The sequence below is a fragment of the Zalophus californianus genome, chromosome 5 (assembly GCF_009762305.2).
Source record: "Zalophus californianus isolate mZalCal1 chromosome 5, mZalCal1.pri.v2, whole genome shotgun sequence".
Taxonomy (NCBI): domain Eukaryota; kingdom Metazoa; phylum Chordata; class Mammalia; order Carnivora; family Otariidae; genus Zalophus; species Zalophus californianus.
The window spans coordinates 111138112-111166063 of record NC_045599.1 but is presented as its reverse complement, the minus strand read 5'-3'; the positions used below and the strand labels follow the sequence as shown (position 1 = coordinate 111166063).

Below are 27952 nucleotides of genomic sequence, written 5' to 3'. Positions count from 1 at the left end.
TGGGTCACAAGCATAATTTTGATGACTACACAGCCAAGTTATGTAGGGGAGGCTCCTCCAACTTTTAGCAAACTCTGGCCCTTACTCTTCTGAGGCATGTGAAGAACTGCATTCCTTCAGGGGCTGGGCCTCTAGAATTTTTCCTCTTTCCTGGAGAAGGTCAGGAGGGAGGGGATGGGGGAAGAATTATTGTACAGGCACCTGGGTGGCTCAGTCAGTTAAGTGTCCAACTGTTGATTTCGGTTCAGGTCATGATCTCAGGGTCATGAGATCCAGCCCCATGTCAGGCTCTGAGGAGCCTGTGTAAGACTCTCCCTCTCCCTCTGCCTCTCTCCCTCCTCCACTGAGGTGCATGCTCTCCCTCTCTCTAAAAAAAAAAAAAAAAAAAAAGAACGTAAGCATGGACAAAGTCTGGAGTCAAGAAATATGATTCTAAGTCCTAATTCTGCACCAAATTGCTAGGGATCTTGAATAATGTATTTAATTTTTCTGGAACTCAGTTTCTTCTTATGTGAAATGGTCATGAGAATAGTGATCTCATGGAGTTGTTGCAAGGATTAGATGAGCTATTAAAATTTATTTATTTATTTATTTTTAAATGTCTTTTTTTAAATGTTTTATTTATTTATTCATGAGAGTCAGAGAGAGAGAGAGAGGAAGAGGCAGAGGGAGAAGCAGGCTCCCCGCCCAGCAGGGAGCCTGATGCCGGACTCGATCCCAGGACCCGGGATCATGACCTGAGCCGAAGGCAGACGCTTAACCCACCGAGCCACCCAGGCGCCCCGAGCTATTAAAATTTAATAGGAAAGAATTATGTAAGATGTAACCATTGTAGGACACTGGGTAAAGAATACATGGGACCTCTGAGTACTACTGTCTTTTTAACTTCTTGTGAATCGATGGCTAGTTCAAAATAAGAAGTGCTAAAGAGGTGGGTTTTTTTAGTTAATAGGAAGGAAGGAAGAAAGGAAGGAAGAGGCAAAAATCCACAGGTCCCACGTGTGGGGTTTTGCAGTTTCCTGGCAGTCAGGCAATAGGAATGAAGAGATGAAGGAATCTGACAGAACAGAAATGGAGTTTTGTACGGATTATTAATTAGATCCTTTTTAATGCTCTTAGAGATACAGAAGTAAAGATTATAGAGCTTCTAAAAATGACTTGTGACGGTGGGACTTTGTTTTCTTCCACTGGGACTCTGCACAGACTGGGCCATGTGAAGCTCTGGGATTTTCCAGGGTTATGCTCTTGACAGAAACAGGTCAGCGATGCTGATGGCCTTTCACTGTCCCAACCCCCCTGTCCTCTGAACGGGCTGCCCAGCATGCCCAACCCCCACCAACACTCCTCTCAGAAAGGTGGTCAGCCTAAGGACAAAAACAATACCTGTGGCCCCTGGGCCTTTCCAGAACCTTCTCAAAGATAAAGTCTCTCAGGCCCATTACCTCATCCCATCATCCTTCCTTGGCCTCTTCCTGTGCTGGAGGACAAGGAGAAACCTGAAGAGTCAGGGTGAGCTAAACGGCTCAGGTCTCCACAGCAACTCCATGGTGCTCCAAGTCCTGAAAGCTTCCTGTTGTGCATTAGGCCGGACAATTCCTCAGCTCCTTTGCCCAGGGGAAAAGTGAGTGATAACAGGCAGAAAGGCCCTGGGGCTGTGGTGCCCCTGTATACAACATAGAAACCTGTCACAGAGGGGGACCTGCGGCAGGCGTTCAGGCAAGGTCCAGAGACAGTCCAGAGATGGGGGAGGTCGTGAGATGTGTCCCCACACCTAAGGTCAGGACATTTGCAGATCCTGATGCTCCATTTGGTCACCTTTGCAGTGTTGGAGGATGGCTCATACAGACAGCGTAGGACATACAGGACAGGCGCTCGGGGTAAATTTGAGGGCCGGGCTCTTGTTCTGCTGGAAAGTTTGGCATCCACATCTCAGGGCATGTTACTCCCTGTGCTGAGACATCTTGAATTAGACATCAAACTGCTGCTGACGGAGCACAAACTGGGGGCAAAGGGGGTCTGAACGGATGTGATACCCGAGTGGTGATGAAGTGCTTCTGCTCCATAGTAGTCTGTCCTCCTCACTCCAAGACCATTAGTGGAAGGCAGTCGTTCTTAGCATAGAGGTCAAAGAGCAGGCTCTGCAGGTGCACTGTCTAGGTTCAAATTCTGATCCAACACCAAGGAACAGTGAGGCCTTGGGCAAATTGAGGTTGCAGTTTCCTGGTCTATAAAATGACCAAAAAAGAAAAAAAAATTGAACCTATCTCTCAGGGTTTTCATGAGGATTAAATGAGATCTTGCATGTGATGTGCTTAGCCCACAGGCTGGCACATAGGACATGTACATTAAATTAAAGCTATTATAATTAGTGGTGGTGAAAAGCATCCGGACAAGTCAGTACGTGGCCCTGCCCTGCTATAAGTTGCTGGTGACCTCAGATAATCTTCTCAACCTCTCTGGATCCGTGCCTCTTCCTCTGAAAATAAGAGTTGAACCAAAGCTAGGCCCTTCTATTATAAAGATCTCTGAAAATCTGGAGGAAGTCTGAGCCACTCGCAGCTAATTCACAGCTAATTCACAGGCAATTTCAATGCCTCAGTAAACTACACCACCTCTGGGGAAGCAGCTGAATGACAGGGTGCTTTTCAAGATATTTGGCCAGGGTGTGATGACTCAGAAGAAACAATGAGGACAATTCTCAGTCCTGAAGGTAACGAGAAGTCCCCTGCCAGTCCCCAGAGAGAAAGCCCTTCATAAGCTCATGGAAGGGGGGCAGGGCTTTCATAGAATTCTAGGATGTCAAAGCTGGAAAAGCTCTTAGGGAGTTTCTCATTCAGGGGGTTTTAAGCTGCGTTCTGTGAGTGCTTCTACAGTACCATAAACTACTAATATTCATCTCATTTTGTATACCTCAAGCTATATTTACAGCTATGCCTGAAAAACAGCAAAGACACCCACATTAGTCACCCATTAATTTTTTTTGAAATCCTCTTGCTTTATTTATTTATTTTTTATTAAAGATTTTATTTATTTATTTGACAGAGAGACACAGCGAGAGAGGGAACGCAAGCAGGGGGAGTGGGAGAGGGAGGGAGAAGCAGGCTTCCCGCGGAGCAGGGAGCCCGATGCGGGGCTCCATCCCAGGACGCCAGGATCATGACCTGAGCCGAAGGCAGACGCTTAACGACTGAGCCACTCAGGCGCCCCATTCACCCATTAATTTTAACACATCAGAAGCCATAATCCATTAATATATTGTGGCAGATTCTGCTGGTAGTCCCCTAAATCTACTCTTTCATTTTTACCTTTGCTGTGGAAATTACAGTTGGGCGGGTCCATGGCCACTCAGATTAAAGACTACATTCCCCAACCTCCCTAGCAGCTAGGTAAGGCTTTGTCATTAAGGTTTGGTCATGGGATGTAAGCAGAGGTTGTGAGTGCTACTTCTAGGGGTTAAAGTGAGAGGGTATGCCCTTCTTCTCATCCCCCTTCTTGCTGGATCTAACGTGGACATGATGGTGGAGGTCAGTCAGCCACCTCGGGCTCTGAATTGGAAGTTTTGTGTTGAAGATGGTGGACAAAAGAGAGAGGGAGACTTGGGTCCTCGATGATCACTGAGCTCATCCCTGTTCACCTGAGTGCCTTGGGCGGCTCACCCCAGACTTCATTTACCTGAAGGAAACATAAACCTCTATCTTGTTAAGCCACTTTTATTTTGGAGTTTGTGCCTCTTGCAGCTAGACCTAACTGACACAGTTGTGTTCTCAGTGATTGACTTTATAACATATTAGTAATATTTTTATAGTTCACTGAAAGATTCTAAGGAAAACACCTCTTGTAACTCCCACTCAGGTCAAGAAATTTGCAGCCACCCAGAAATTTGTAACTCCCCCTCAGGTCAGGAAATGTGCAGTCCTCTGTGTGCCTTGACCCAATGACAACACACTACTTGCTCTTAAAAGCATCTCTATCCTGACTTTTATAGTAAACACTTCCACAATATAATGATGTAATATTACCTTAAAAACACTTTGGTTAAAGAGCACTTTTATCTGTTTTAGATGGGATGACTCTTAAGGCTTTGACAGACGTCTTCCTCTGATCAGAAAGTTAGAAAATGATTGAAATAGTCTGACCACCTCATCCTACAGAGGAAGAATGTAAGGCTCGGGGAAAGGAAAAGCTTTCTAGTATCAATCAGCAAATTAGTGGCAGAGCAAACTAAGACTCAAGTTCTCTCTGACTCTTTAGCATTTCATTTTCTAGTTCTTTCCAGGAGAAAGGACCCCAGATACAAGGTACCAACCTTATCCAGTGACTCAAGGATGGGAAAGAATGGCCAACAAAGCCTCTGTTACAGGACATTCCATCCTCCAACACCAAATCTGGCTCTTTCCACATAGATCTCAGGGCAGAGAGGTTGCTAAGGACCTTGGCAATGGTTCTTCCCAGATGGCTTTGCCTTTTAACCTAACAAAATGCACCAGCAAAGGTCACGGAGGAGTCACAGACGGAGGCCACACAATGGAGATGATAATGAAGTGGGGCATCTCTCCCCTGGTGCTGTGTGTGCTGAGCCTGACACAGAAGCCCCAGAGATCACTGTGGTGAAGTATGATGCTGAATCTCTGGGACCAGAAGAACTGAGAGGCAGAGATGCAGGTGGAAGCAAGCCCAAGCTCTTCTGCCATATTCAGTCAACTGTCTTCACAAGCGCGCGGCTGCTCCTAACTCAGTTCCAGAGGAATCGCTCACGCTCATGAAAGTCAATTATTTTTTATTTTCATTTTTATTTTTTTAAAGATTTTATTTATTTATTTGAGAGAGAGAATGAGATATATATAGAGAGAGCATGAGGGTCAGAGGGAGAAGCACACTCCCTGCTGAGCAGGAAGCCCGATGAGGGACTCGATCCCGGGACTCCAGGATCATGACCTGAGCAGAAGGCAGTCGCTCAACCAACTGAGCCACCCAGGCGCCCAAAATCAATTATTTTTTTTAAAAGATGCCCATCACACTTTTTTGTAGGACACGGCAGAACCCGATAGTTCTCACTGGCCAGATTCCGTAGCCCCCTCTGTCCCGGAGTTTTGGATGGTTTACAGGTAGGCCTGTTGGCTTCTGCCTTTTCCTATGGACTAGAATTAGCAAACATCATTTAGTAAAGATGTTACTATGTGTTCCCTGAGGGGGCAGGGGATATTCCAAGGACACAACATTTAGGAAACAATGTATACTTCATCTTCCTTTTAAAGAGTCAGGAAGTACAGTGTCAGCATAGTGAAGGCTCTGAGAATCCCCACAGTGAAGAATTTTGCTTGATTTTGACTGACTTGCCATTTCCTGAACTTTTTTGACTTTTGAATCTGGTGTTTCACTAGTAGCATCCTGCCTAGGACATTCTGGCAAGTGATGCTGCAGCCCCTTTGAAGGATAAAGGATGCACTGATACACATGAATCACACACACCCCATGACTAGAAAATCACCTTTCTGGCTCAGGTAGCCCATCTCTCTGGAAAAGTACTGAATTATCCCCTACTCCGTAAAACTCCATTCCTTATAGCCCCAAAAAGAAATTGTGGAACTGACCTAATCCTGCCCAGTCTGGGGTGGGATCCCGGGGGATGGCTGGCTGGGCCTTGCCGCCTGGCACCGGCCTTGTTGTACCAAGAAGCCTGGCCAGCCGGCAGCCACCCAGTGTGAGTCTGGGCTTGTTTTCCCTTCCTCTCCCTGCTCTTTTTGGACCACAGCTGAATGGCTCCAGTCTCCCAGCCCTACTCCTGGCCAACACTGGACCCCTCGAAGTCTGGCCAACTCCTCTCCCACTGCCCTTGCTAAACACCCCCCTCCACGCTGTGAAGCACAGCATTGGGCTGTTTTTCTCCCTCATGCACCCCAGGAAGCCTCTCCTGTGCCTGGGCTTCTTTCCCAGACCTTGGCTGCCAACCCATTTTAAACTCATGCTTAGCGCAGTCAGTCACCTGAAGAAAAAGAGACTCGCAGAGAGCCCAAGATGAAAGAGTCTTTAATCATGTGGCTTTTTGAGTTTTGTTTTTGGCAGGAAAGCCTTATTTTCAAAACAAACTATCATGCGGAATTTACCAGTTTATAGAACAAATAAGCAAGGACATTTGTGGAAGACTTGTTTGTTCCAGCAAAACTCTAGAAACAAAATGTCCATTAGTAGCAAGCAGGCTTAGTAAAGTTATGGTACAGTCATACCCCAGAATACTACACAGCCACCTAAAAGCGTGAGGCAACCCCCAACACTAGCAAACGTCCTAGGAAAATCCATATTTTGGATGGACAATATTTGGCTAATGATTTCATTTTAGGACAAAAGTGAAGAGGGGTTTCCGGGACACAGAACTTTAAGTGATAAGATTGAGAAAAATCCCAGGCAAAAAGATGAGTTGGTTACCCTACACTTAACAGAAATTAAGACTTTGTTTTAGAAAGAAAAGATACAAGTATATTTGTATATTTGTAAATTCACAAATGAAATTGAACCAGTATTTATACTATAAATACAGAGGCAAAACTGTGTGGACTGATAGGAAATACAAAACCATCTCAAGATATAGTAATAAGTAAGAAAAAAACGCAAGGTACAAAGATCAAGTGTGCTCTCGTTTTGTAAGTTTTCTCCCTCTCTTTTTTCCCCTAAAGGTCAGAGTCAGGGAGCAGTGGGAGATTTATTCATGTAATAAAGTGAAGCTTGTGACTTCTTATCTACTTGTGTACCATATCATAAGAAAATGGCTGGTCTGGGGGCGCCTGGGTGGCTCAGTTGGTTAAGCGTCTGCCTTCGGCTCAGGTCCTGATCCTGGGGTCCTGGGGGCGAGCCCTGCATCGGGCTCCCTGCTCGGCCAGAAGCCTGCTTCTCCCTCTGCCTCTGCCTGTTGCTCCATCTGCTTGTGCTCTCTCTCTCTCTGTCAAATAAATAAATCTTTAAAAAAGAAAAAAAAAGAAAATGGCTGGACTGATTTTCACCAAATTCTAAGGACACGTTTGGGATGGCCTGACTTAAAATATGGGTTGTTTGGCATATGAAAACTTCATTCTAAGGAGCCTGAGGAGGACACTTCAAAGAGATAAGCCATCATTCTCCAGAGAAGCTGATCTTAGTTAATAAGAGAGGCCTGCATAACCACCAATTGGGAAAGACACACAATATGGGTTCAGGTCCACTGACAGAGAAAACAAAGAGTGGTTTATAGTGAGTGTCCAAAATAAAGGATCACAAGGTAGACTTTCCAAACGGAAGGCCTCATTGTGCAGGCCTGCTCCCCACATGGGTGAGTAGAATCAGACATCTAAATATGTTAGGATGTAGATGTGTGTATCCAGATGTGTAAGGATGTAGGTGTGTGTATCCAGATGTGTTAGGCTGTAGTCAATGTGTGTAGGTATGCTTCCGAGTCGAGCAGCTCTTCTGGTTATTAAAGCTCGCATTTCCATACCCCTGAAATTAATAATACACTATATGTTAACTAACTTGAATTTAAATTAAAAAAAAAAAAAAGAAAAAGCAGGGAGCCTGGGTGGCTCAGTCATTAAGCGTCTGCCTTCGGCTCAGGTCATGATCCCAGAGTCCTGGGATCGAGCCCTGCCTCAGGCTCCCTGCTCTGCGGGAAGCCTGCTTCTCCCTCTCCCACTCCCCCTGCTTGTGTTCCCTCTCTCACTGTGTCTCTCTCTGTCAAATAAATAAATTAAAAATCTTTTAAAAAAATCTATTAAAAAAAAAAGAAAAAGCTTACATTTTGCAGACTACCCCTGAAAGATAAATATGAAATTGGTAATAATCAGTGTCTCTGTGATGAGGAGGATCACAGATATAAAATGAACAGGTACTTATTTTTCATTGCATAGCCTTTTGAACTGTTGGCAATATTTTCCATTTTTATATAGCAAGTGCTTTTTCTTTTATGAAATATTTCAATGTACAAAAAAGATATAGAGGATAATAAAGTTAATATTTTTGTGTTGGAGCACCTGGGTGGCTCAGTTGGTTAAGTGTCCAACTCTTGATCTCAGCTCAGGTCTCAGGGTTGTGAGCCCTATGTTGGTCTCCATGAAGCCTGCTTAAAAAAACAAAAAACAGGGGCGCCTGAGTGGCTCAGTTGGTTAAGCGTCTGCCTTCGCCTCAGGTCAAGCCCTGTGTTGGGCTCCCCACTCAGCGGGAAGCCTGCTTCTCCCTCTCCCTCTGCTGTTTCCCCCTACTCTCTCTCACTCTGTCAAATAAATAAATAAAATCTTATTTAAAAAACAAACAAACAAACAAACAAAAACCTTTGTATCTACATGCAGGCTTGACAAATCTTAACATTTTACCATATGTGGTTGTACTAGAAAACCCTACCGCTCCCTTCTTGTGTCTTCCTCCTCTCCTCACACAGAACTTTGGACACTTCTGGTCATCAGATGTGTGGGGTGTTCTGTTTTTTGGTTTTTGTTTTCCCCCACAGCAAGCAATTCTGTGACACCAGCTGAGTGTCCTACAATGTAACTCAATTCTGACATTATCTATATGAAGATAGTGTCAGATCCCACAGGTGAAAGGCTCAGTCCCACAAGACTCCCCCTACTTAAATGCCAGTCCCAAGCAGATCTGTGGCAGACCCCTAGGCAACCTTCAACTTCTATTTGACTTGGCTATAAATTGGAGGTTCTCATTACTCCCTCCCCTTTGGATATGGTTATTTACTACAACAGGGAACTCAGGGAAAAACTTACGTTTACCAGTTTATTAAAGAATATGATAAAGGATGCATCTGAAGAGCCAGATGAAGAGATACATAGGGAGAGGCCTGGGAGAGTCCCAAGCACAGGTGCTTCTGTCCCTGTGGAGTTGGGGTGCACCACTTTCCAGTACATGGATGTGTGCACCAGCCTGGAAGCTCTTTAAACCCCAACTCTTTCAGATTTTCTACATGGATGATCACTCATCTGCAAATAAAGACAATTTTATTTCTTCCTTCCCAAACTGTGTACCTTTTTATCCTTTTCTTGCCTTATAGCATTATCAAGAACTTCCTGTACAATGTTGAAAAGCAGTGGTGAGAGAGGACATCCTAATCTTGGACCTGATCTTCTCTAAGTTTCTCACTATTAGGTGGGATGTTTGCTATAGGTTTTTTGTAGCTATTATTTATTAAGTGAGGGTGTTCCCCTCTGTTCTAATTTACTGACAGTTTCTATCATAAGTGGGTGTTGGGTCTCGTCAAATGTTTTTTCTGCATCTACTGATATGATCATGTGGTTTTTCTTTTTTAGCTTATTGATATGTTGGATTACATTAAGTGATTTTCAAATGTTGAACCGGGCTCGCATACTTAGAATAAATCCCTCTTGGTTACGATTTCTAATTCTTTTTATTTTTTTTAAAGATTTTATTTATTTATTTGACAGAGAGAGACACAGTGAAAGAGGAAACACAAGCAGGGGGAGTGGGAGAGAGAGATGCAAGCTTCCCACGGAGCAGGGAGCCCGATGTGGGGCTCAATCCCAGGACCCTGGGATCATGACCTGAGCCGAAGGCAGACGCTTAATGACTGAGCCACCCAGGCGCCCCTTGTAATTCTTTTTAGACATCATTGGCTTTGATTTGCTAGTATTTTTTTTTTAAAGATTTTATTTATTTATTTGACAGAGAGAGACACAGCGAGAGAAGGAACACAAGCAGCAGGGGTGGGAGAGGGAGAAGCAGGCTTCCTGCCAACCAGGGAGCCCAATGCGGGGCTCGATCCCAGGACCCCGGGATCATGACCTGAGCCGAAGGCAGACGCTTAACGACTGAGCCACCCAGGCGCCCCTTGTAATTCTTTTTAGACATCATTGGCTTTGATTTGCTAGTATTTTGTTGAGGAGTTTTGCATCTGTGTTCATAAGAGATATTGGTCCATAGATTTCTTTCCTTGTAATGTCTGTCTGGTCTTGGTTTTGGGTATTGCTGGCCTTATAGTATGAATTAGTATTCCTTCTGTTTTCATCCTCTAAGAGAGATTGTAGAGAACTGGTATAATTTCTTCCTTAAGCGTTTGGTAGAACAACTAGTTAATTTTAATAAATAAGGGGAGTAGTCTTGGTAGAAAGATGCCCCCACCGTCTACTACTCTCTTTTTCCTGAGGTACCTGCATGGAACCTTAGATTTCCATTGAACACAGCTCGAAATCACTGATCTAGATCATGAATCAACAGATTTTTCTATAGAGGGCAAGATAGTAAACATTTTAGGCTTTGTGGGTCATATGGTGTCTGTTGCAACTCTTCAACTCGGCCAGTGCTGTGCAGAAGCAGCCCCAGATAACAGACATGAGAGATAAAGGCGTGGCCATGCAGAATTTAGTGGAAGCAGGCTACATAAAAATACTAATAAGATGGTTAATGCTCGTTGAATGCCTACTACACACTAGCCGCTGTAGTAAATGATCTACCTGGATTATCTTAATTCTCAGAACTGCCCTGTGATATAAATGCAATGATCTCTAATTTATGGATGGGGAAACCATTTTTGTTTTTTTATATATACAGTTGACCGTGAACAGCATGGGGGTCAGGACACCGACCCTCTGCGTGCCCCGACCCCCTGCACAGCTGAAAAATCTTCGTATAACTTTTTTTGTTAAGATTTATTTATTTTAGAGAAAGTACACGGCGGGGAGGGGCAGAGGGAGAGAGAAATTCAAGGAGGCTCTGTGCTGAGCGTGGAGCCTGATGCAGGGCTTGATCCCACGACCCCGAGATCAGACCAGAGCTGAAACCAAGAGTCCCACTCTCAACTGATTGTGCCACCCAGGCACCCCGAAAATCTTCGTATAACCTTTGACTCTCCAAAAACTTAACTACTAATAGCCTGCTGTTGACCGGAAGGCTTCACCTTTCCCTCTAGCCCTTCCTACCATCTCAATGGCTTTTCTGGCCTCTCTAATTACCAGGAACATAGAGGGAACCACATCTTCTGTTTAGAGCAAAAAAGGAGTTAGATACCCACAAATGACTGCCTGGGTGAGGGCTATTTCCAAATTGGATCCTGGGAGGGGCAGTGTCAGGGCCAGGTCTGCTGGTGGGTGTGGCCTGAATGGGCAGGCCCGGTCCTTTTACAGAGTGGAGAGTGGTAGGAATCAGGGACATGTCCTCAAAAATGTGAATTTTGAGATGCATTGATTGACCATCTACCACACGCTGAGCACTCTGTATCACCTGTGGATTAGGTGCCACCTGCCCAGATGAAGAGAGATGGAGTTAACTTGCCCAGGTTCCCTCTGTTTGAGGGACTTGTCTAGCTCTTTCCATGCTGAGCCAGGGACCATGTGGGCTGGCATAGGATCGGTGGGGGTCCAGAACCGCTTGGCCTTTTCCATGTTTTCTCGGCTCCCACTATCAGGAAGGCATCAACAAAGAGGCTAGTGACCAGATGGTCCGTTAACTCCAGCTCTGTCCCTGAGGAAAGGCTGAGGAGGGAATTTGGGATACTCCTCGTGAGGTAGGCCAGGGAGGGGTGATAGGCATAGGGAAGGAAAAGCATGTTCTGCCTCTGAGGAGCCACCACAGGGAAGGGCTAGACTGATGCCCCACATGGGGCCCCAGTCATGAAAACTGCCAGAGGCATAAGGATGGGTTTGACACCAGATCCTTCCCTCACAGAGCTGTCCAGGGCAGAGCAAGCTGCTAGTGGTGCTCCCTATTAGGGATGGTGTGCAAGTCAAGCCCTGGGGCCACCCATCAGAGGGAGGGGACGTGGATGTTGGGTTGCATGACCAACTAGGTCTACTCCTTCCCTAGGATCCTGCGATGGTGAGGATAGCCAAACTGAGTACCCTTTGTGTGTGTGCATTACTCACTTCACTCTAAGAAAAAGGTATTGTTATTATTCCTATTTTATGGATGAGAAAACTGAGATCCTGGGCAGTTAAGCAGCTTGCCCAAGTTCACACAGTTGGTGAACAGCCAGACTGGGGCTGAACCCGTTTGCGGAGCCTGTGTTCTTATCCAAGATCCAGCCTGCTTCTAGCTGTCTGGGGATCTACCATAAAGGGTCAGGATGCTAGGAACCTCCGATGAGCAGACCCAGGGGAGACAGATCCTTATTTCCAGGGACTTTGATATTTCAAGGCCTTCATGAGATTTGCAGACCTCCCCCATCTTAGGTAGCAGATTAGGAAACTCATCTTGTCCACTTAAACTAAGTAGCCACAGGCCCTAAGGACATGGAAATCTAAAATCAGCTCTGACAGACACTCCCTAGAAATTGCAGGCTTGAGGTTTTTAGGCGACTGGCACTAATTAAAGGAGAACACAAGAGAGGACCGCGACCCCAACTGCTCACACCCATAGGGTGCAATGCTGAGATTCCGTTTTTCACTTTTTTTAGTCTGCCACGGCCAAAAGAGGGAGATCCGATGTTTTCCCAAATTTCAGTTTTCAAACTTCAAATTGTATAATGGTGGAACTTCTTGTTCAAACAAAAAGCTTCATTTGTGGAACGCTGTCAGCAAGCATTTGGCATGCGATGATCTTAAGGTTCACAACAGCCACATGGGATAGGTACTATTATGACCCCCATTTTACAGGTGAGGAAACTGAGTTGCACAAAAGAATCAGTAGCTTTCCCAAGTTACCACGGTTAGTAGGTGGTGAAGGAAGAGTTTGAATCCAGAGCTGCTGAAGTCCAGAGGATATAGGCCTGGGCTAAAGGAGAAAGCCAAGCTGATAGAACCATCACCTGAGCTGCCTTGGTTTGAGTCTGGGTGTGTCGGGTTGGAAGCGTCCAGCCCACTGAGACTCTCCCTTGTGCACTGCAGAGCCCTTGGGGAACCATGCCAGTACCGGAGAGCAGTATAAAACACTGGAAACAACTCAAAATGTCCATCAACAGGTGAATGAATAACCACTCATGGCTTGTGGTACAGCCATACAGTGGAATACTTACTACTCGATGATAAAGAGACACGAATTGTTGTACCCATTAATAACAGATGAACTTCAAAATAATCATGTTGAATGGGAAGAAACAGGCAAAAAATGAGTATATACTGTATGATTGCACTTATAACATTTAAACTCATTGTGACAGCAGGATGGTAGTTGCTTGGGGTGGAGGGAGGGGTAGAAAGGATTACCAAGGGACCTGAGGAAATTTTCTGAGGTGATCTAGTCACTATCTTGATTGGGGTGATCATTTCATGAGTATGTGTTTGTTTGTGTCTCAAAAAATCATACCTTGGGGCACCTGGGTGGCTCAGTTGTTAAGCATCTGCCTTTGGCTCAGGTCATGATCCCAGGGTCCTGGGATCCAGCCCCGCATCAGGCTCCCTGCTCCTCCCTCTCTCACTCCCCCTGCTTGTGTTCCCTCTCTCGCTGTGTCTATCTTTGTCAAATAAATAAATAAAATCTTAAAAAAAAAATCATACCTTAAAATGAGTGCAATTTATTGAATGGAAAGAATCATACCTCAATAAAGCTGTTAAAAAAAAACTGAAAAATAAAATCTTGTATTTAACAGGAGGTCAGGACAGAAGGTGACTAGCTTAAGCTCACTCAGCACGTTAAGGGGCTCCCTCTGGGGCCCACACCACCATGGGGGACACAGCCTCACTCACGTCCAGCCCCCAGGCTCTACCTCCAGCCCCTTGAGGGGCAGAGGTCTTCTCTGAAGCTATGGGCTCTGTCAGCACTGGACAAACCAAGGCTTTGGCCACAGGATGGATGGTTGACAGAGGCAAAGTGGCTGGGAGCTTTACCCCATCAGTCCCAGAAACAATGACAATGACAGTTACTGGGACCACCCCAGAGGTCACTCTAGGCTGCTGTACTCACCACCAGGGATCTTTGACAAAAATATAAGCCTGCTGAAAGGATTAGACCAGGCAATCTCCTCCTCTGAAAGATTAACCCAACAAACATCTACTGCATACCTACCATGCACCAGGGTCTGTCCTCGCCCACTGTCTCATGGGGACCAGATAGGATGGAATGACATTAACGTAAGGGCACGACACACAATGAACACCCTCCAAACGGTACCTATTACACAGCCATCAAATATTCCCTCGGTGCCTGTTCTATGCTTGCCCTGATGCTGGAGGACAGGAAAGACATGGGGACAAAGAGCTTTGTCCCAACCCTGAAGCTGTGGGATCAATGCTGTGAGGGTCAGGAGAAGAAATAAATTACTTCCAGTTGTGGAGAGGTTTCATGGAAGCTGTGGTATGTAAGGGAGGGAAAGGAATTTCTACATGGAGACAGGGTGGTGGTGGGGAGGTAGGCGGAGAACATTCCAGTTACAGGGGGGCAGCACGACCCAAAGCCCGATACCTAGGGGACCCGGGAGCGGTTTGGCTGCAGCGAGGGCTGGGTCAGGCGTTGGAGGAGGCCCTGAGCAGTACGTGGACACATCGGCTCCCCACTCCCACCCCCACAGAAGCCCGCACTCTGCTGGCTGATCTCACTCTGTGGGCGGCCAACTGCGCTGCTGACAGGCGGGACAGCTTCCCAGCCCCTCTGGAGCCTCAAGGAACAGAACCAAGGTCCTCAGCTGGAAACGCGGATGGGGGGCGGGGGGCTGGGGAAGAACTCCTCCCAGGCCCACTCGTCCCAAGCAGCGCCAGTGCCTCAATCCTGGGGCGTTCTCAATGGGCCAGCCAGCCTGAACCAGGTCTCCTGGGAGGCTCCAAAAATGGAAAAACCCTCAGGTTCATCCACCCAGAACTCACGGGACCGGTCTTAAACTTCTCCTGATGGTCCAACCCAAAGGACACTGCCATCTGGTGGCCAAGAAGGCCAGCTACCATGAGGGTTGGGAGCGTCCCTGTGCTGAGGACCACAAAAGCAGAAATGGTTGAGAGTTCATAATCTCATAAGGGGACCAAAATTAATGCTAGCACACAGCTTAGAGTTGGAACAAAGTCTTATTTCTGGCCACCAAGCTCCCTGAGGTGCAGGCATTATCCACATGCAGAGGAGGAAACTCCTTCTGGGGACATGAGGGGACGGATCTAAGGTCACAGCTGGGTCACAGCTGCAGAGCTGGGTCGCATCCGAGCCCAGCAGTGCTGGTCCCCCATCAGTGCCCCATAAATGGCTAAAGCGATTCTCAACGTGGGGTACCCAAAACCCTTTCAGAAGGTAAAGGGGGTAAAAATGATTTTCATGAGATGCCTTTTCCTTTCACTTACAATCATACAGTGAAATTTTCCAGAATCTAAAGATGTGCAATGGCTTCATCTAGTCCCAATGGTTAATGGGATATGGGCTCGTGTATTTTTGCATTTCAAAAATTTAATTTCTAATAAGGCATAACCTACATAAGCAAAAGCTCTTTGAGATACACAATAATAATCTTTAAGAGTGTAAGAGGGTCCTAAGACAATAAAAGTTTGAGAACTTCTGGTTTAAAAAAATATATAGTTAATAAAATAAAGCTACACACAGTAAAACATTCCCTTTGTTTTGACATAACTGAATGAACTCTGTGAGACACTAATTTTTAGGCTGACTGGAATCCTAACTGCCATTTCTATAGACTTATGATTAATGGAATACACACAAATGAGTGAATAAAGAATGTTTACTGTCTAACTGGTAAGCACCACTTGAAGTGATTTACACATATCACCTCTAATCCACACGACCGCCATCTGTAGTAGATGCTATTACTACATTTTATGCCTGTACACACCGAGAAATTAAGTGGCCCAGCTGGGAGGTACTGGAGCATGGACTCTATCCCAGGCAGTCTGTCTACAAGCCTCTACCCACTTTTCTAACTGCTGTAAGATTTAACATCCCTTCAATGCAATGCACCTGATGACAGAAGTCTTTCAAAATATTGAAAACAAAGGGGATCACCCATCTGGCCCAACATCTTCACTCTGTAGATGGGAAAAGTGAAGTGCAGAGAGGGGAAATAACTTGCCGAAGATCACAGAGCAAAGAATCACAGTCTGTCAGGCGTGGTGCTCCCAGTGGGGAGCCCTTAGAACTCCAACCCCAGTAAGCACTGTAATTACTCCTTCAGAGCATGTGAGCAAGTAATATCCAGACACTGCAAGAGACAACACCTCCAACAAAAGCGGCTCAACTTTATTGCAGGGAAGCTAGGGAGAAGCAGGGCAAGTGAGGGTCACTACCATCGCTGAGCAGGACTGCCAGGCCCCTGGTCTGTCGGGAAGGCAGGAGATCAGTGTCCTGGAAGAGATGAGAAGTTAGGTGGAAGGAAAGCACCATCTGCTGTGCGCATGAAGGCATTGCAAAAGCAGCAGAGGTTCACTAAGGGCCAGTTGTGGGAGGTTAAGTGGGAAACCCAGGTGCTGGAGCAGAACGAGCACCGCAGGATTCAGCCCTGCATGCCCCTCCCACCAAGTCTGTAATAGTCGGGTTGGCTGGAAACCATTAATCTCGCCAAAGCCAATCTCCGCCAAAGCCAAACTCCGCCAACGCCTTCTCCTGGGGAACCTCCGGGGCTGCTGGGATGGTAGGTTCTCCCTGTCCTATTTCAATTCACACTGGGAAGACAATGAACAAAATCACCAGCAAACAAATCTGCTGATGAACAGACAGTTGAAGTGACTTTATGACCCAGAAACACTCTCTGAGTCCCAAACCTGGCTTCAAATGTGTCACTGGGGAGCATCTTAAAACAGACAGAGACAGATGCTGCAGGGATGTGGGGCGGGGGGGAGCTTGCTTGATAGGTAAGAATCACCAAGTGCTGTGCATCTGAGTCTGCAAAAGCCTTTTCATACTACACGTTGCTTGCTGACATGCTTGCCCAGATAAAATTAGCTGATATCAAAATCTGCTTCAAAATAATGGCCATAGATGAAAAAGAACAATGATGGCAATGACTTATCAGTGGATCTGGGTAATGGGTACACAGGGATTCATTTTACTACTTATATGTTTAAAACTTCCATAATAAAAAAAAGCTAAGATAAATTAATTAAAAACTATGAGAATTACTCAGCCATAGAAAGGAATAAAGTGCTGATCCGTGGTACAGCTGGATGAATCCTGAAAACATTATGCTAAGTGGAATTGTATGGTTCCTTTTAAATGAACCATCCAGAAGAGGCAAATCGAAAGGCCAAATGCAGATTAGCGGCTCCCAGGGGCTGGGAGACGGGGCAGTGGAGAGTGATCACTTAATGGGTTTGGGGCGTTTTTCTGGGGTGATAAAAGCTTTGAAACCAGAGTTGCACAACATTGTGAATGCAGTGAATCCACTAAATGGTACACTTTAATTGTGTTATGTGAATTTCACCTCAATAAATTTAAAAACTACTATGAGAAGAACACACATCAAGTTACCCATGGTTTACAACTGGCAGGAGTTGAACAAGATTCAAATGCTCGGGCCAGGAATCTCCAAAGTGAGGGGTCTATGTTGGGGCTCCCCCATGTGGTTCGCCTACTCAGGAAGTTCTGGCTCTTCCCTCCTTCCATCCTGTCTTGTCAGAGCACTTTTATCAACCACAATCTTATAAACTGACACGGAGGCCCCGTACGAAACAGGGCAACCAGGGATAGATGGAGGGGCCCGGAGTGCCACCCATCATTCTCCTCCAAAACTCCTCAGGGTTCAGGAACCATGTGATCAACACTGATCCATAGCATGGTGGAAACATATCTTCTCTTTGAGGATCATCCTTCATTTTCAGAGGGATTTCCTAGTAACCTCCCCCCACCAACGGCAGGAAAACAGGATAGAGGTTGTGGCCCCATTTTAGAAATGAAAGGCCTGAGTCTCCAGAATGTAAGAAGTATTCAAAGTCACAGTGTGAAATGAGGACATCATTATTCATCCTGGGCTCATTCCTGACCGTGGGCTGTGTCCGTGGACAGAAAGGGAATGAGGAAAACAGATGCATCTGACATGATTTGCATGTGATGTCACCCCCTACACAGGACACAGCCACAGCCCACCCGTCAGCCGTAGCTGGCCTCTGCCTGGGGAGCTCTCGTGGGCCCACACACAGGGACAAGGCCATCGGCCACAACAGAACTCCCATTCAGGATGCCTTTCATCTTGCCTCTGCCACTCGCCTGTGTGGGGCTTGGGTTAAGTCCCCTCCCCTCTCCAGGCCTCATGTTTCTCAGTGGCACTGAGCCCTGATCCACAGCAGGGATGTGGCAGTCACTATAATTCAAGCATGACAAGGGCAATGACAGCCAGGAAGGGAAGGATTCTGTGCCGTGAAGGATTCTGGAGCAGGGTACAGAGGGAAGGAGCGCTGGATCAGTCAGTGAGGTCTGTCCTGGTTCCACAGCGAATGGTTCAGCACAGTGCCACACTTACGTGCCTCTCTGGATTGTGGACATTTAAAGGGGACATCCAGCTTGGACATGAGGATTGCTTTTGTACCAATCGGGGCACAGAGCATGCTCAGGAAGCGGACAGCACTTCCGAGTGGGGAGAGAAGCGCCAAGTTGAATTAACTTACCTGGTCAGGGCACAGAAGCATGATGCCCAGGGCATAGGGTCCTCTTGGATGGGACAGTTTATCAAAGCATTGCCCAGGCTCTACGCTCTATACTTAACCCCTGCTGATCACGAGATGCACTCCCCAAATCATAAAAGGGACCGTGGGAGACATAACAGTGCTCTGTGTACTCTCAGGGGGCTGTAAGGATTCCCGGAATGTGGGATTTGCATTAGATAATGAAGTATTTTGTACAAGGGCTGGGGCTTTACCCACCTGCTCCCTTTGGTCCATCTTGGGCCCAGGGGTCTGGGCCCTCGCTACTTGGGGCCAAGGTAGGAAACAGCCTTTCCTGTTTTCTCCAGGGTCTCCAGCAGAATGTCCACGCTGTGCTCAGAGTTGATGCAAACCTTCTTGTTGGGCAGGTCAATGTCAAACTCAACTCCTGCAGGAAAAGGAAGTGAGGTGTGTGGGGAGGAAGCAGAGACCCTCCCTGTCAGAGCCAGAGAGTTCAGGCTCTAGAATTCTTATTCACAACCACCTTCCCCTTTCCTCCATGCCAGGGATCAGCAAACTTCCCATAAAGGGCCAGAGTCATGTTTTAGGCATCAGGGGCCACACGGACTCAGGTGCATTTTCGTCTCTCTCTGTGTATTGCTTTTACACCCCTTTAAAAATGAAAAACCATTCTCAGCTGTACAAAAACAGCCTGTGGGCTAGATTTGGCCCACAGACAATAGTTTGCCAATCCCTGCTCGAGGCTGGGGCTTCTTTTAGGTTTTTTCTTCTTCTTCTTTTTTTTTTAAGATTTTATTTATTTATTTGAGAGAGAGAGAATGAGAGAGAAAGCATGAGGGGGGGAGGGCCAGAGGGAGCAGACTCCCCGCCGAGCAGGGAGCCCGATGTGGGACTCGATCCCAGGACTCCAGAATCATGACCTGAGCCGAAGGCAGTCGCTTAACCAACTGAGCCACCCAGGAACCCAAGTTTTTTCTTCTTTTTAATTTCAAAAGTAATTAATACAGACACACCATTGGGAAAAAAAAAAAAGCAAACATTTCTGAATAAAACTAGAAAGTGGAAGGCCTCCAGAAGTCACTATAAACAGCATGGCATCTACCCAGTCTTTCTCCCAGACAGACAAGTGAAAAGTAATTCCCCCAAATGGCATTGTACTCTATAAACACGTCTTGCTATATTTCACTTTCCAATGTCCAGGGGATCTTGCCATCTCAGTATATATAGACTTATATCATCCTCTTTTTTTTTTTTTAACGCATTTTTTTTCAATCTGGCTCCATCTATCTTTATTTTTTTTAAAGATTTTATTTATTTATTTGAGAGAGAGAATGAGAGAGAGAGAGAGAGAGAGAGAAAGAGAGAGAGAGAGATAGAGAGAGAGCATGAGGGGGGGGAGGGTCAGAGGGAGAAGCAGACTCCCTGCTGAGCAGGGAGCCCGATGTGGGACTCAATCCCGGGACTCCAGGATCATGACCTGAGCCGAAGGCAGTCGCCCAACCATCTGAGCCACCCAGGCGCCCCACATCATCCTCTTTTTAACAGCTACACTGCATTCCACAGTGTGGACGCCCCGTACATCTACTCAGTCCCCTGCTGCAATGCTACAGTGAACATACTTGAACATATAAAACTTGTGAAAATATTTCTATACCATGAATTTATGGAATGGAAACGGGGGAGCAACAGACTGGCACATTTTAAATGTTGATATTGTAAAACCACCCTCCTAAAGGGCTTTGTCAATTTCAAGCCACCCTCCCTTCCCCTAAGAACAGTCCATGGGAATACCTAGAATGTATCTTGTTGAGAAAATGGAATGCAGAGGGAAAGCCCCTGATAGGTTCTAGGCCTGACTTCACCACTGACTTGTTGGATGACTACAGGTGGGTCCTGCCCCTTCTAGGCCTGTTTCCCCATCTGTACATGAAGGAATTCAGGGTGGCCAGCCCTTATGGTCTCTCCGATTCACATATGCCATTAGCTGTGATTCCTCAGGCCAGCACTGCTCATCTAAGGCTCCAACTAATCCTCCTGACTTCAAGAGGCCACCCAAGTGGGGACAGTAGTCAAAGATGGGGAGAAACCCATCCAAGTTCAAAGGGAGATCCCCAAACATCAAACAGTCTTAAAAAAGTCCAGGGCACAGGATTTAGTCATAATGTCTGCAATTTATACCTAAGGATACTGAGGGAGAAAAAAATGTAACATGTCCTTGCTCCACACTGGATTTTTGTGTTTTGGTTCAGAAGTGTCTCCCTCCTCTTTGGAACAAATATTTTGGTAGCATCATAGAGCTGGAAGAAACTCTGGGATCATCTAACCCAGTGGGTTTCAAACTGTGCTCCTTGCAGCCCAGATTCCTGGCCAAGTGTCCTCAAGCCGTCAAGAGTGAAAGCAGGCCCACCCTCACCCTTCACTTCATCTGGAACGTGCCATGTCACACTGGAGGGGCTTTCAAGCAGAGTTTCACTCTTTCAGGATCCACAGCAGAAGATGACAGAGGCTGACACGTCCACACACAGCTAGGGTGGCCCTAGTCACACGGCAAGTCAGCAACCAGGTTTTTCCTCCTGCCTCAGACTCTTTCAAATTAAGATTCCAGTTTCCAGGACTAGAAACCAGCCATTGACTCACTTTGGGCAAGTGCCTTCCCCTCCCGGGCTCTGGTGTCAACATCCCCATTCCACAGACGGAAAGGCCAACTCAGAGGAATGCTCCAAGTGCTAATGGGATCACATCCACGTGGAAGCCCTTCGAAATCTGGGTATTATTTGGGTTTTAAACGTGAAAATCTTAGAAGACGGACTGCCCAGCACTACCAGAAATCTGACCACAGCTCAGTCATTACCTCATGGACCCCCAGGGCCAGACCCCAGCCCTCTTTGGGCCTCAGTTTCCCCAGCTGAGAACCAAAGGGGCTGGATGAGAATAACGGTTTTCTACGTATGTCCAGAAGAAGGGCTTTAGGACTTCTGCATGTGACTTGAGTCAAAGTCCATTTTTAAAAAATATTACAATTTTGTAAACGTTAATAGAAAATGACACTCCAATGTATCGTCTGCAAAATGATCACACCGAAGATCACCAACATGTCAACTAGTGCTGCCAGGGCCATGAGCTGGACGATGTGGCCAAATCCCAGCTCCGCCACTTTTACTGTGAGATCTCAGCAAAGTCACTCAACTCCTCTGAACTTCAGTTCCTCCTGCTTATAATGGAGACAGTCTAAGGAGCCACCTAAATGGCTCTGGTGAGGAACAGATGATTCGGTCCGCACAAAGCCACCAAGCAGAGTACTGGGCACATGCTAAGTAAGTACTCAATACATTTTAGTCGTTCTGTTATTATCGGCTTCAACTCAAGCCTCTCCAGCTCCGTGGCTGCATGCATTTGAACGCAATTTAAGGGCACCGGCCTCCCCCACCTCACCCCTACCCGCGGGCCGCTCACTCACCTCCCAGTTTGTTCAGCACCCGGCTGACGGCATTTGAGCAGCCTTCACAGGTCATGTCCACGGAGAACTCGTGCTTCTAAAACAAAGGGGACCGTAAGCCAGTCCTGCGGCACGACCCACACCCCCCACCAGCATGCAGGCCCACCCAGGGGCCAAGACAGAGCGCAGAGAGACAGGGCCAGGCTGGCTGTCATCAGACTCACCAGCAGCCTGTTTCTGAGCCCCACTCTATTAGACTGTAAAGTGGAATTAAGAAAGGGTTCCTCCATCTCACAGGCTGTTGTACTGAATGAGATAATCCCTACAAATCCTTCAGCAGTGTCTAGCACACGATGAGTAGAATCATCTGGGAAGCTAGTTTAAAGTCTTACCTTCAAAATCTTGGTTCTTGAGACCACCGACAACTCTGACATAGGTGGGCCCATGGCCTCCGAGCAATGCTGATCTGGTGGTCTTATTTATACATCACACCATCGTCTGCATTAGAATCACCCAAGAACTTGCAAAAACTATTCTGATCAACGAGTGTGGGCTGGGGCGTCTATCGTGGCTAATAAGCATCTCTGGTATTCTGATACATGGAGATCACTGTGCTCACTCACGTGCCTCACGGTTCAAGGCAGCACCTGAGTCCTGGGAAGGGATTTGCCTGGACTCCCAGTGGGTTGAAGGCTGGACCAGTAAGGGCACCCAGACTCCTCGACTCTTCATATGGGCTCAACATCCTATAGTCTCCAAGGGCCTGAAGGCAAGCTTTGTTCAGTTCACTGCTGCGACCCGATCCTTGAACAGCACCTGGCACACAGTAGGTGCTTACTACATTTTGTTGAGTGAGCAGATGATTGACACAGCTGGTTGAGGACCTCTGGGTCCTTCCTTTGCTTTCAGACAAAATCTACTATACCAATACATCTTCTATTTTAAAATCTCTGGAAATAAGCCCGGCCTCAGTTCCCAGCTCTGACACTTACAAGCTGTACCACCACGAGTAAGTTATTTAACTCTTCTTGCCCTGGTTTCTACATCTGAAAATTGGGTATGAGAGTCCCTTCTCCAGGTTAGTGAATGGGACAATCATTTTAAGAGTGGGAGCCAGCCTGCAAGTTGGCCCCAGTGACCTCCACCTCCTGAGTATTTATGCCCTTGAGAAGTCCCCTTCCACAATGTCTCAGGGTTGGTCTGTGTCTGGCAGAATATGGCTGAAGTGATGTTATGTGACTTCTGAGGCCAGGTCACGAAAGACACTGGGGCTTCTTCCTTGCTCTCTTTCTGGAGGAAGCTGGCTGAGACGTCTTAAAGACCCTCAAGCAACCCTATGGAGAGGTGCTCATGGCGAGCAACTGAGTGTCCAGCCAACAGCTATGTGAGGGAGCCATTGTGGAAGCAGACGCTCCTTCAGATGACTACAGCCCGGCCGACATCTTCATGCATCTTTATCAGAGACCCCGTGCCTGGGACACCCCACAGAGCTACCCCCAGATTCCCGACTCTCAGAAACTAAGAATTAACAAACGTTTACCCTTTTCAACCACCGAGGTTTGGGGTCATTCCTCAGGAGCAAAAGGTAACTAAAACATTAAGAGGTTGGCGCCTAGTAGTCTCCACTGGGTGAAAAATTAGCTGCTGTGTTATTATTAGTTTTTTCCACAGCTCTCTTTTCCTTCACTTCAAAAAACAATGACTACATGTTTATGGAGCATTCCAAAGTACTTTTTTTTAAAGATTTTATTTATTTATTTGAGAGAGAGAAAGAGGGAGAGAGTTCGTGAGCTGAGTGGGTGCAGGAGCAGAGGGAGAAGGAGAAGCAGACTCCCCGCTGAGCAGGGGCAGGCAGACGCTTAACTGACTGGGCCACCCAGGCGCCCAAGCATTCCAAAATATTTCAAATTTGCTACCTCAGTTGGAATTCTGGACATATCAGTGTTTCTCGCTGGAAGACCTCAGGCAAAAATCCCTGTGCCTTTAAAAAAAAAAAAAAAATCCTGTGCCTTAAGGGCCCCAGTCACCTTATCTTACCAAAAAGGTATTAGCCAACTCAAGTTTTCTCAACCTCAGTGCACAGAAGAATCACTCGAGGACTTGAGGACACGCAACTCTGCAAGCAGTTGCCTCTATCGCTCTGAGGCTCTGGGCTGGGCCCTGGGACTCTCTCCATTTTTAACCCACTGGGGAGTCACACAGAGGCAGGCTACACACCTAGAAAAACCGGACTAATGGCTTCTCAAGCTCTTTCCAAGTCTCATAATATGTTTGGGTTTGGCTTCAATCATCATTCCATCCAGGGGAAACTAAGACCAAGAGTTAAGAGTTTGGCTTTCCACTATTTTACTGAGGCCAAATCTGCAAAACCTGCCTTAAAGAAAACAGTTTTTCTTTTCTTCTAGTTAAACACCTCTGATTCCTTTAGCTTGTATGACTACTTAACAACAACCACAACAAATTCTGGAAAACAGGATTTGTAGCAAGTATTCCAAAATCTTGTCTTTAAGGTGTGGTCCTCAGACCAATAGTATCAGCGTGACCCGGGAGCTTGCAAAATGCAAAATCTTAGGCCCCACCCTAGGCCTCCTGAATCAGAATCCTCATTTTAACAAGAAACCCTGGCTGGCTCAGTCCGAGAAGCGTGCAACTCTTTATCTTGGGGTCTTGAGTTCGAGCCCCAGGTTGGGTGGAGCGATTGCTTAAAAATAAAAACTAAAACAAACAAACAAACAAAAAACAACTCCAAGACACCCAGTTTATTCCTGCCCACATTACAGTTTGAGATGCTGTTCTAGAATGTGAACTGGCAAACTACAGCCAGACTCTGAGCTGGTTTTATAAAGTTTTACTGGAACACTGCTAAGCCCGTTGGCTTACTTTCACACTGGAATGGCAGAGTTGAGTTGTTAAGGGACCAGATGGTTCGTGAAGCCTAAAGCATTTCAAGTATTCACCTGGCCATTTAAGAAAAAGTGTGCCGACTCCTGCTCTAGAATGACCAACAGACAATCCAGATTTGTCAATGGTTTGCACCTGGATACCCACCCAAAGACTTAAAGGGTCTGCAAGACCGACATAAGACCTAAATCTACCGAGTGCCCCTGTGCGCCAAATGCTCTGTACACAGAATCTCAGTTCTCACTCGGCTTGGGAAGGGAGCTACAGACCCTATTTTACTCCAGAGGAAACTGACGCTCCCAGGGGTTCACGGAGCTGCCCACAGTCATGGGGCGAGTCTGTGCCGCGGCTGGGATGCGAACCCAGGCCTTCCTGGCTCCAGGGACGCTTTGCTAGTGAGGAGCTGCCAACAGCACTGCCAGGTGCCATCCTGTTACCCTGACTCTCAGCAGGAGCTCTGGGAGTGGGACAGCTGGTGAAGAGGAACAAGTGTATGCTGCCCAAGAACCTCAAGTCAACAGACAGTGAAGCTTTCCGCTGCTACCTACAGAGCACGGGTCCCCTTTCATCCTCCACAGTACGGAGGTCAGAAGCCAGGAGGCGGCTTCTGGGTGGCCAATGTTACAAGCCTGTGCTCTTTCCCTCTACTCGGACTTGCACAAGTCCATTTGGGGGTGGTAGAAAATCTACTTAAAGGACAGAGTAATCCATTCTTTACAGAGAATCCCAAGGCCAGCCCCCTATTGCCTCAGTCCCTCAGATGGGCCTGTCACCTCTAAGGTCCTTTAAAGCAATGAAAAAGTCCAGTAAACTGTAAAATTCTTTAGCAGAATCTCAGAACTGGAAGGGCAGAAATTGCAGTGGAGTCACCTTGTCCAGCCCTCCCAGAAAGGAAGTCTTTCTCAAATATCCAGGATATTTAGTCTTTGAACACAACGTCGATTAGGAGTTTACAAATACTAATATTTGAATGAGGACTACATGCCAGGCATTGTTCTAAACACTTTGCACACATTACCCTGTTTAATCATCACAAGGTCCCCATGAGATGGCCATTATTATCCTTTTCTGACAGACAAGGGAGCTGAGATTCAGAGGTTAGGTCACTCACTCAGGGTGACACAGCTAGTGAGGAACAGAGCCCAGCCTGAAAATATCTTCAAAGTCTAAACTCCTAACCACTGTGGTCCTTGTTAAAATGGGGTTAACACTTGTCTGCCTCTAGTTCTACCCTACTTGTCCTAGGCTGACATAAGAGCTATCATTTCTTGGGGACTGGCTATGCTACGTATTTTACTGGCATTTTTCCAGGTACTACTAACAATAGTCCCCTGAGATCAGATTTTATCCCCATTTTACAGATGAGGAAATAAAGGCAGAGAGGTAAAGCGGCTTGCCCAAGGTCACCCAGCTGACAAGCAAGGGCACAGGTTTTTTCAAAGAGCCTTCTGAGATTCCAAGTTTTTGTCTGAGAAACCTCTCATGCTGCTCATCTTGTGATATGGTGCCAAGTGCCCTCTTCACTCTGACCATCTGCTCTGGAGGGTCTTTTGTCTGTCAAAATCTCCAGAAGTGAACACAGACTATAGAGTGATACTCAAGCTGGCCTTCCTTCACTGCCACCCTCTACAAAAACCTGGTCCCAGGGTGATTAATGCTGTCGTCTTATTGCCATAGGCAATTTGCTCAAGTAGGAGCGCTGATAACATCAGGTTCTTTGTCTGTACTTTGTGCTGTCTGAGGATTTGTCTCAAGGCACCTGGCAAGACCCAACGGAAATGACACCTGAGATGTTTGTGACTTGGTCCAGGGGGCCTCTGGCTTATCTGCCAGCTCCCCAAAGCTAGGCTGATAAGACATGGGGCATCTGTGGGACACCTCTGGGTATCTACTTAAAGCAGAGCCATAAACTAGGCACCCTGGGGGAAACTGCTAAATACCACATGACCCCAACCAGGATCTACAGGATGTACTTGAGATCACAGCATACTCTCAATCCGGTATAACTACTTTTGTCTGGCATTTATTTCCCAAGTGGTCAGGCCAGGAGAGACTGGGAGCCTGAAGATAAGGGGCTAAATCCTGGCTCCACCCAATGCCTAAAGGAGGCCTCCAGTAAGTTACTGGGCTTTTTCTCTTTTTATCTGCCAAAGTCCTTGATTTGTTATCTACAAGATGAGACCCTGAGCAACCACGTATGTGCATGAAGACTGATGAGTGGCAAAGGCGCCCAAGCCCTACTCATTCCTCCCCAAACTCTGAGCAACTGGCAATTTTTTTTAAAGATTTTATTTATTTGACAGAGAGAGCACAAGCAGAGGGAGAGAGAGGGAGAAGCAGGCTCCCTGAGCAAGGAGCCCATCCTGACCCAGGCCAAAGGCAGCCGCTTAACCGACTGAGCCACCCAGGCGTCCCTCAACTGGCAATTTTTGAGCAGGTCCCTTAACCTCTCATGGGCTCATGGGTTCAGGTTCAGAAAGTGATCGGTAGGAAAGGTTAAAAGCACTGTTGTCTCCATTCAGTGTCGCCCAGGGATCAAATGAAAATGGGCGAGTGGGCAGGTGGTAGGAAAGAAAACCACGAATCTCTGAAAACCTGCCCCGCCCAGGAGGCAATAGCCACCCCACCTCCTCCCCCACTCCCCCTTTCAAGCCAGCTCCGCAGACAGTGGCAAACAGGGGTAAGGCGCAGGGACTAGACGTCCCAGTTCCAGCTCGCCACCTGCTTCCTGGGTGATCTCGGCGACTCTGCCCCTCCCTGGGTCTCAGTTTCCCCGTCTATGCAGGGAAGGGTTGGGCTTGTAACACCTAGAGGCCTTGCAGCTCCGATGTTCTGAGGCCTGACTCCTACATAAAACCCCTTTCGGATCAGATTTTCTAGAGGGTCGCAGAAGCTGCAAGTAGATGGGGAGGGAGGGAAGGAGTGAGAAGAGAGGCAAAAGCTCCGGCGGCGGCCTGAGCCCTTGCAGAGTAACGTGTGGCCGATCGGCGGTGCAGCCGAGGCGCAAGCCGGGGACCCGGGCCTGCGCGGGGCGGGAGCGAGCAGGCACTCACCGGCATGACTGTGGATTTGGTGGCGGTGGCGGTGGCTGCGGCGGCGGCGGCGGCGGTTGCAGCTGCGGGAGCGACGTTTCTGCCGGCTCGGAGAGCTCGGGCGGCTGTGCTTCCGGGGC

At 47.1% G+C, this 27952-nt stretch overlaps 2 protein-coding genes across 3 annotated transcripts in view; one reads left to right on the top strand and one right to left on the bottom strand.

Moving 5' to 3' along the window:
• Positions 1-4631, top strand: part of SLC36A1 (solute carrier family 36 member 1) — a 252623-nt gene extending 247992 nt beyond the window's left edge. The window contains exon 11 of the mRNA XM_027605690.2: positions 4267-4631. Coding sequence (XP_027461491.1) covers positions 4267-4403 — 137 coding nt within the window. The 3' untranslated portion in view covers positions 4404-4631. The remainder of the gene's footprint in view (positions 1-4266) is intronic.
• Positions 358-27952, bottom strand: ATOX1 (antioxidant 1 copper chaperone). 2 transcript variants are annotated; one of them, XM_027605701.2, is made up of 4 exons: positions 27834-27952; positions 21901-21976; positions 18702-18870; positions 358-2225 (listed from the first exon to the last, which is right to left on the bottom strand). In XM_027605701.2, the coding sequence occupies exons 1-3, from the start codon at positions 27837-27839 to the stop codon at positions 18746-18748; spliced, it is 207 nt and encodes a 68-aa protein (XP_027461502.1). In that variant the 5' UTR covers positions 27840-27952; the 3' UTR covers positions 358-2225; positions 18702-18745. The 2 variants fall into 2 exon arrangements, with proteins under 2 accessions (XP_027461502.1, XP_027461503.1); XM_027605702.1 differs by lacking the exon at positions 358-2225 and adding an exon at positions 16066-16191 and having other exon boundaries at positions 21901-21973; positions 27834-27883.

Bases quoted from the DNA above. Each gene is read 5' to 3' on its own strand.
- ATOX1 (XM_027605701.2), bottom strand. The intron at 18,871-21,900 runs GTGAGTGAGCGG...CTTTTCCTGCAG, and splicing joins GGTGCTGAACAAACTGGGAG to GAGTTGAGTTTGACATTGAC.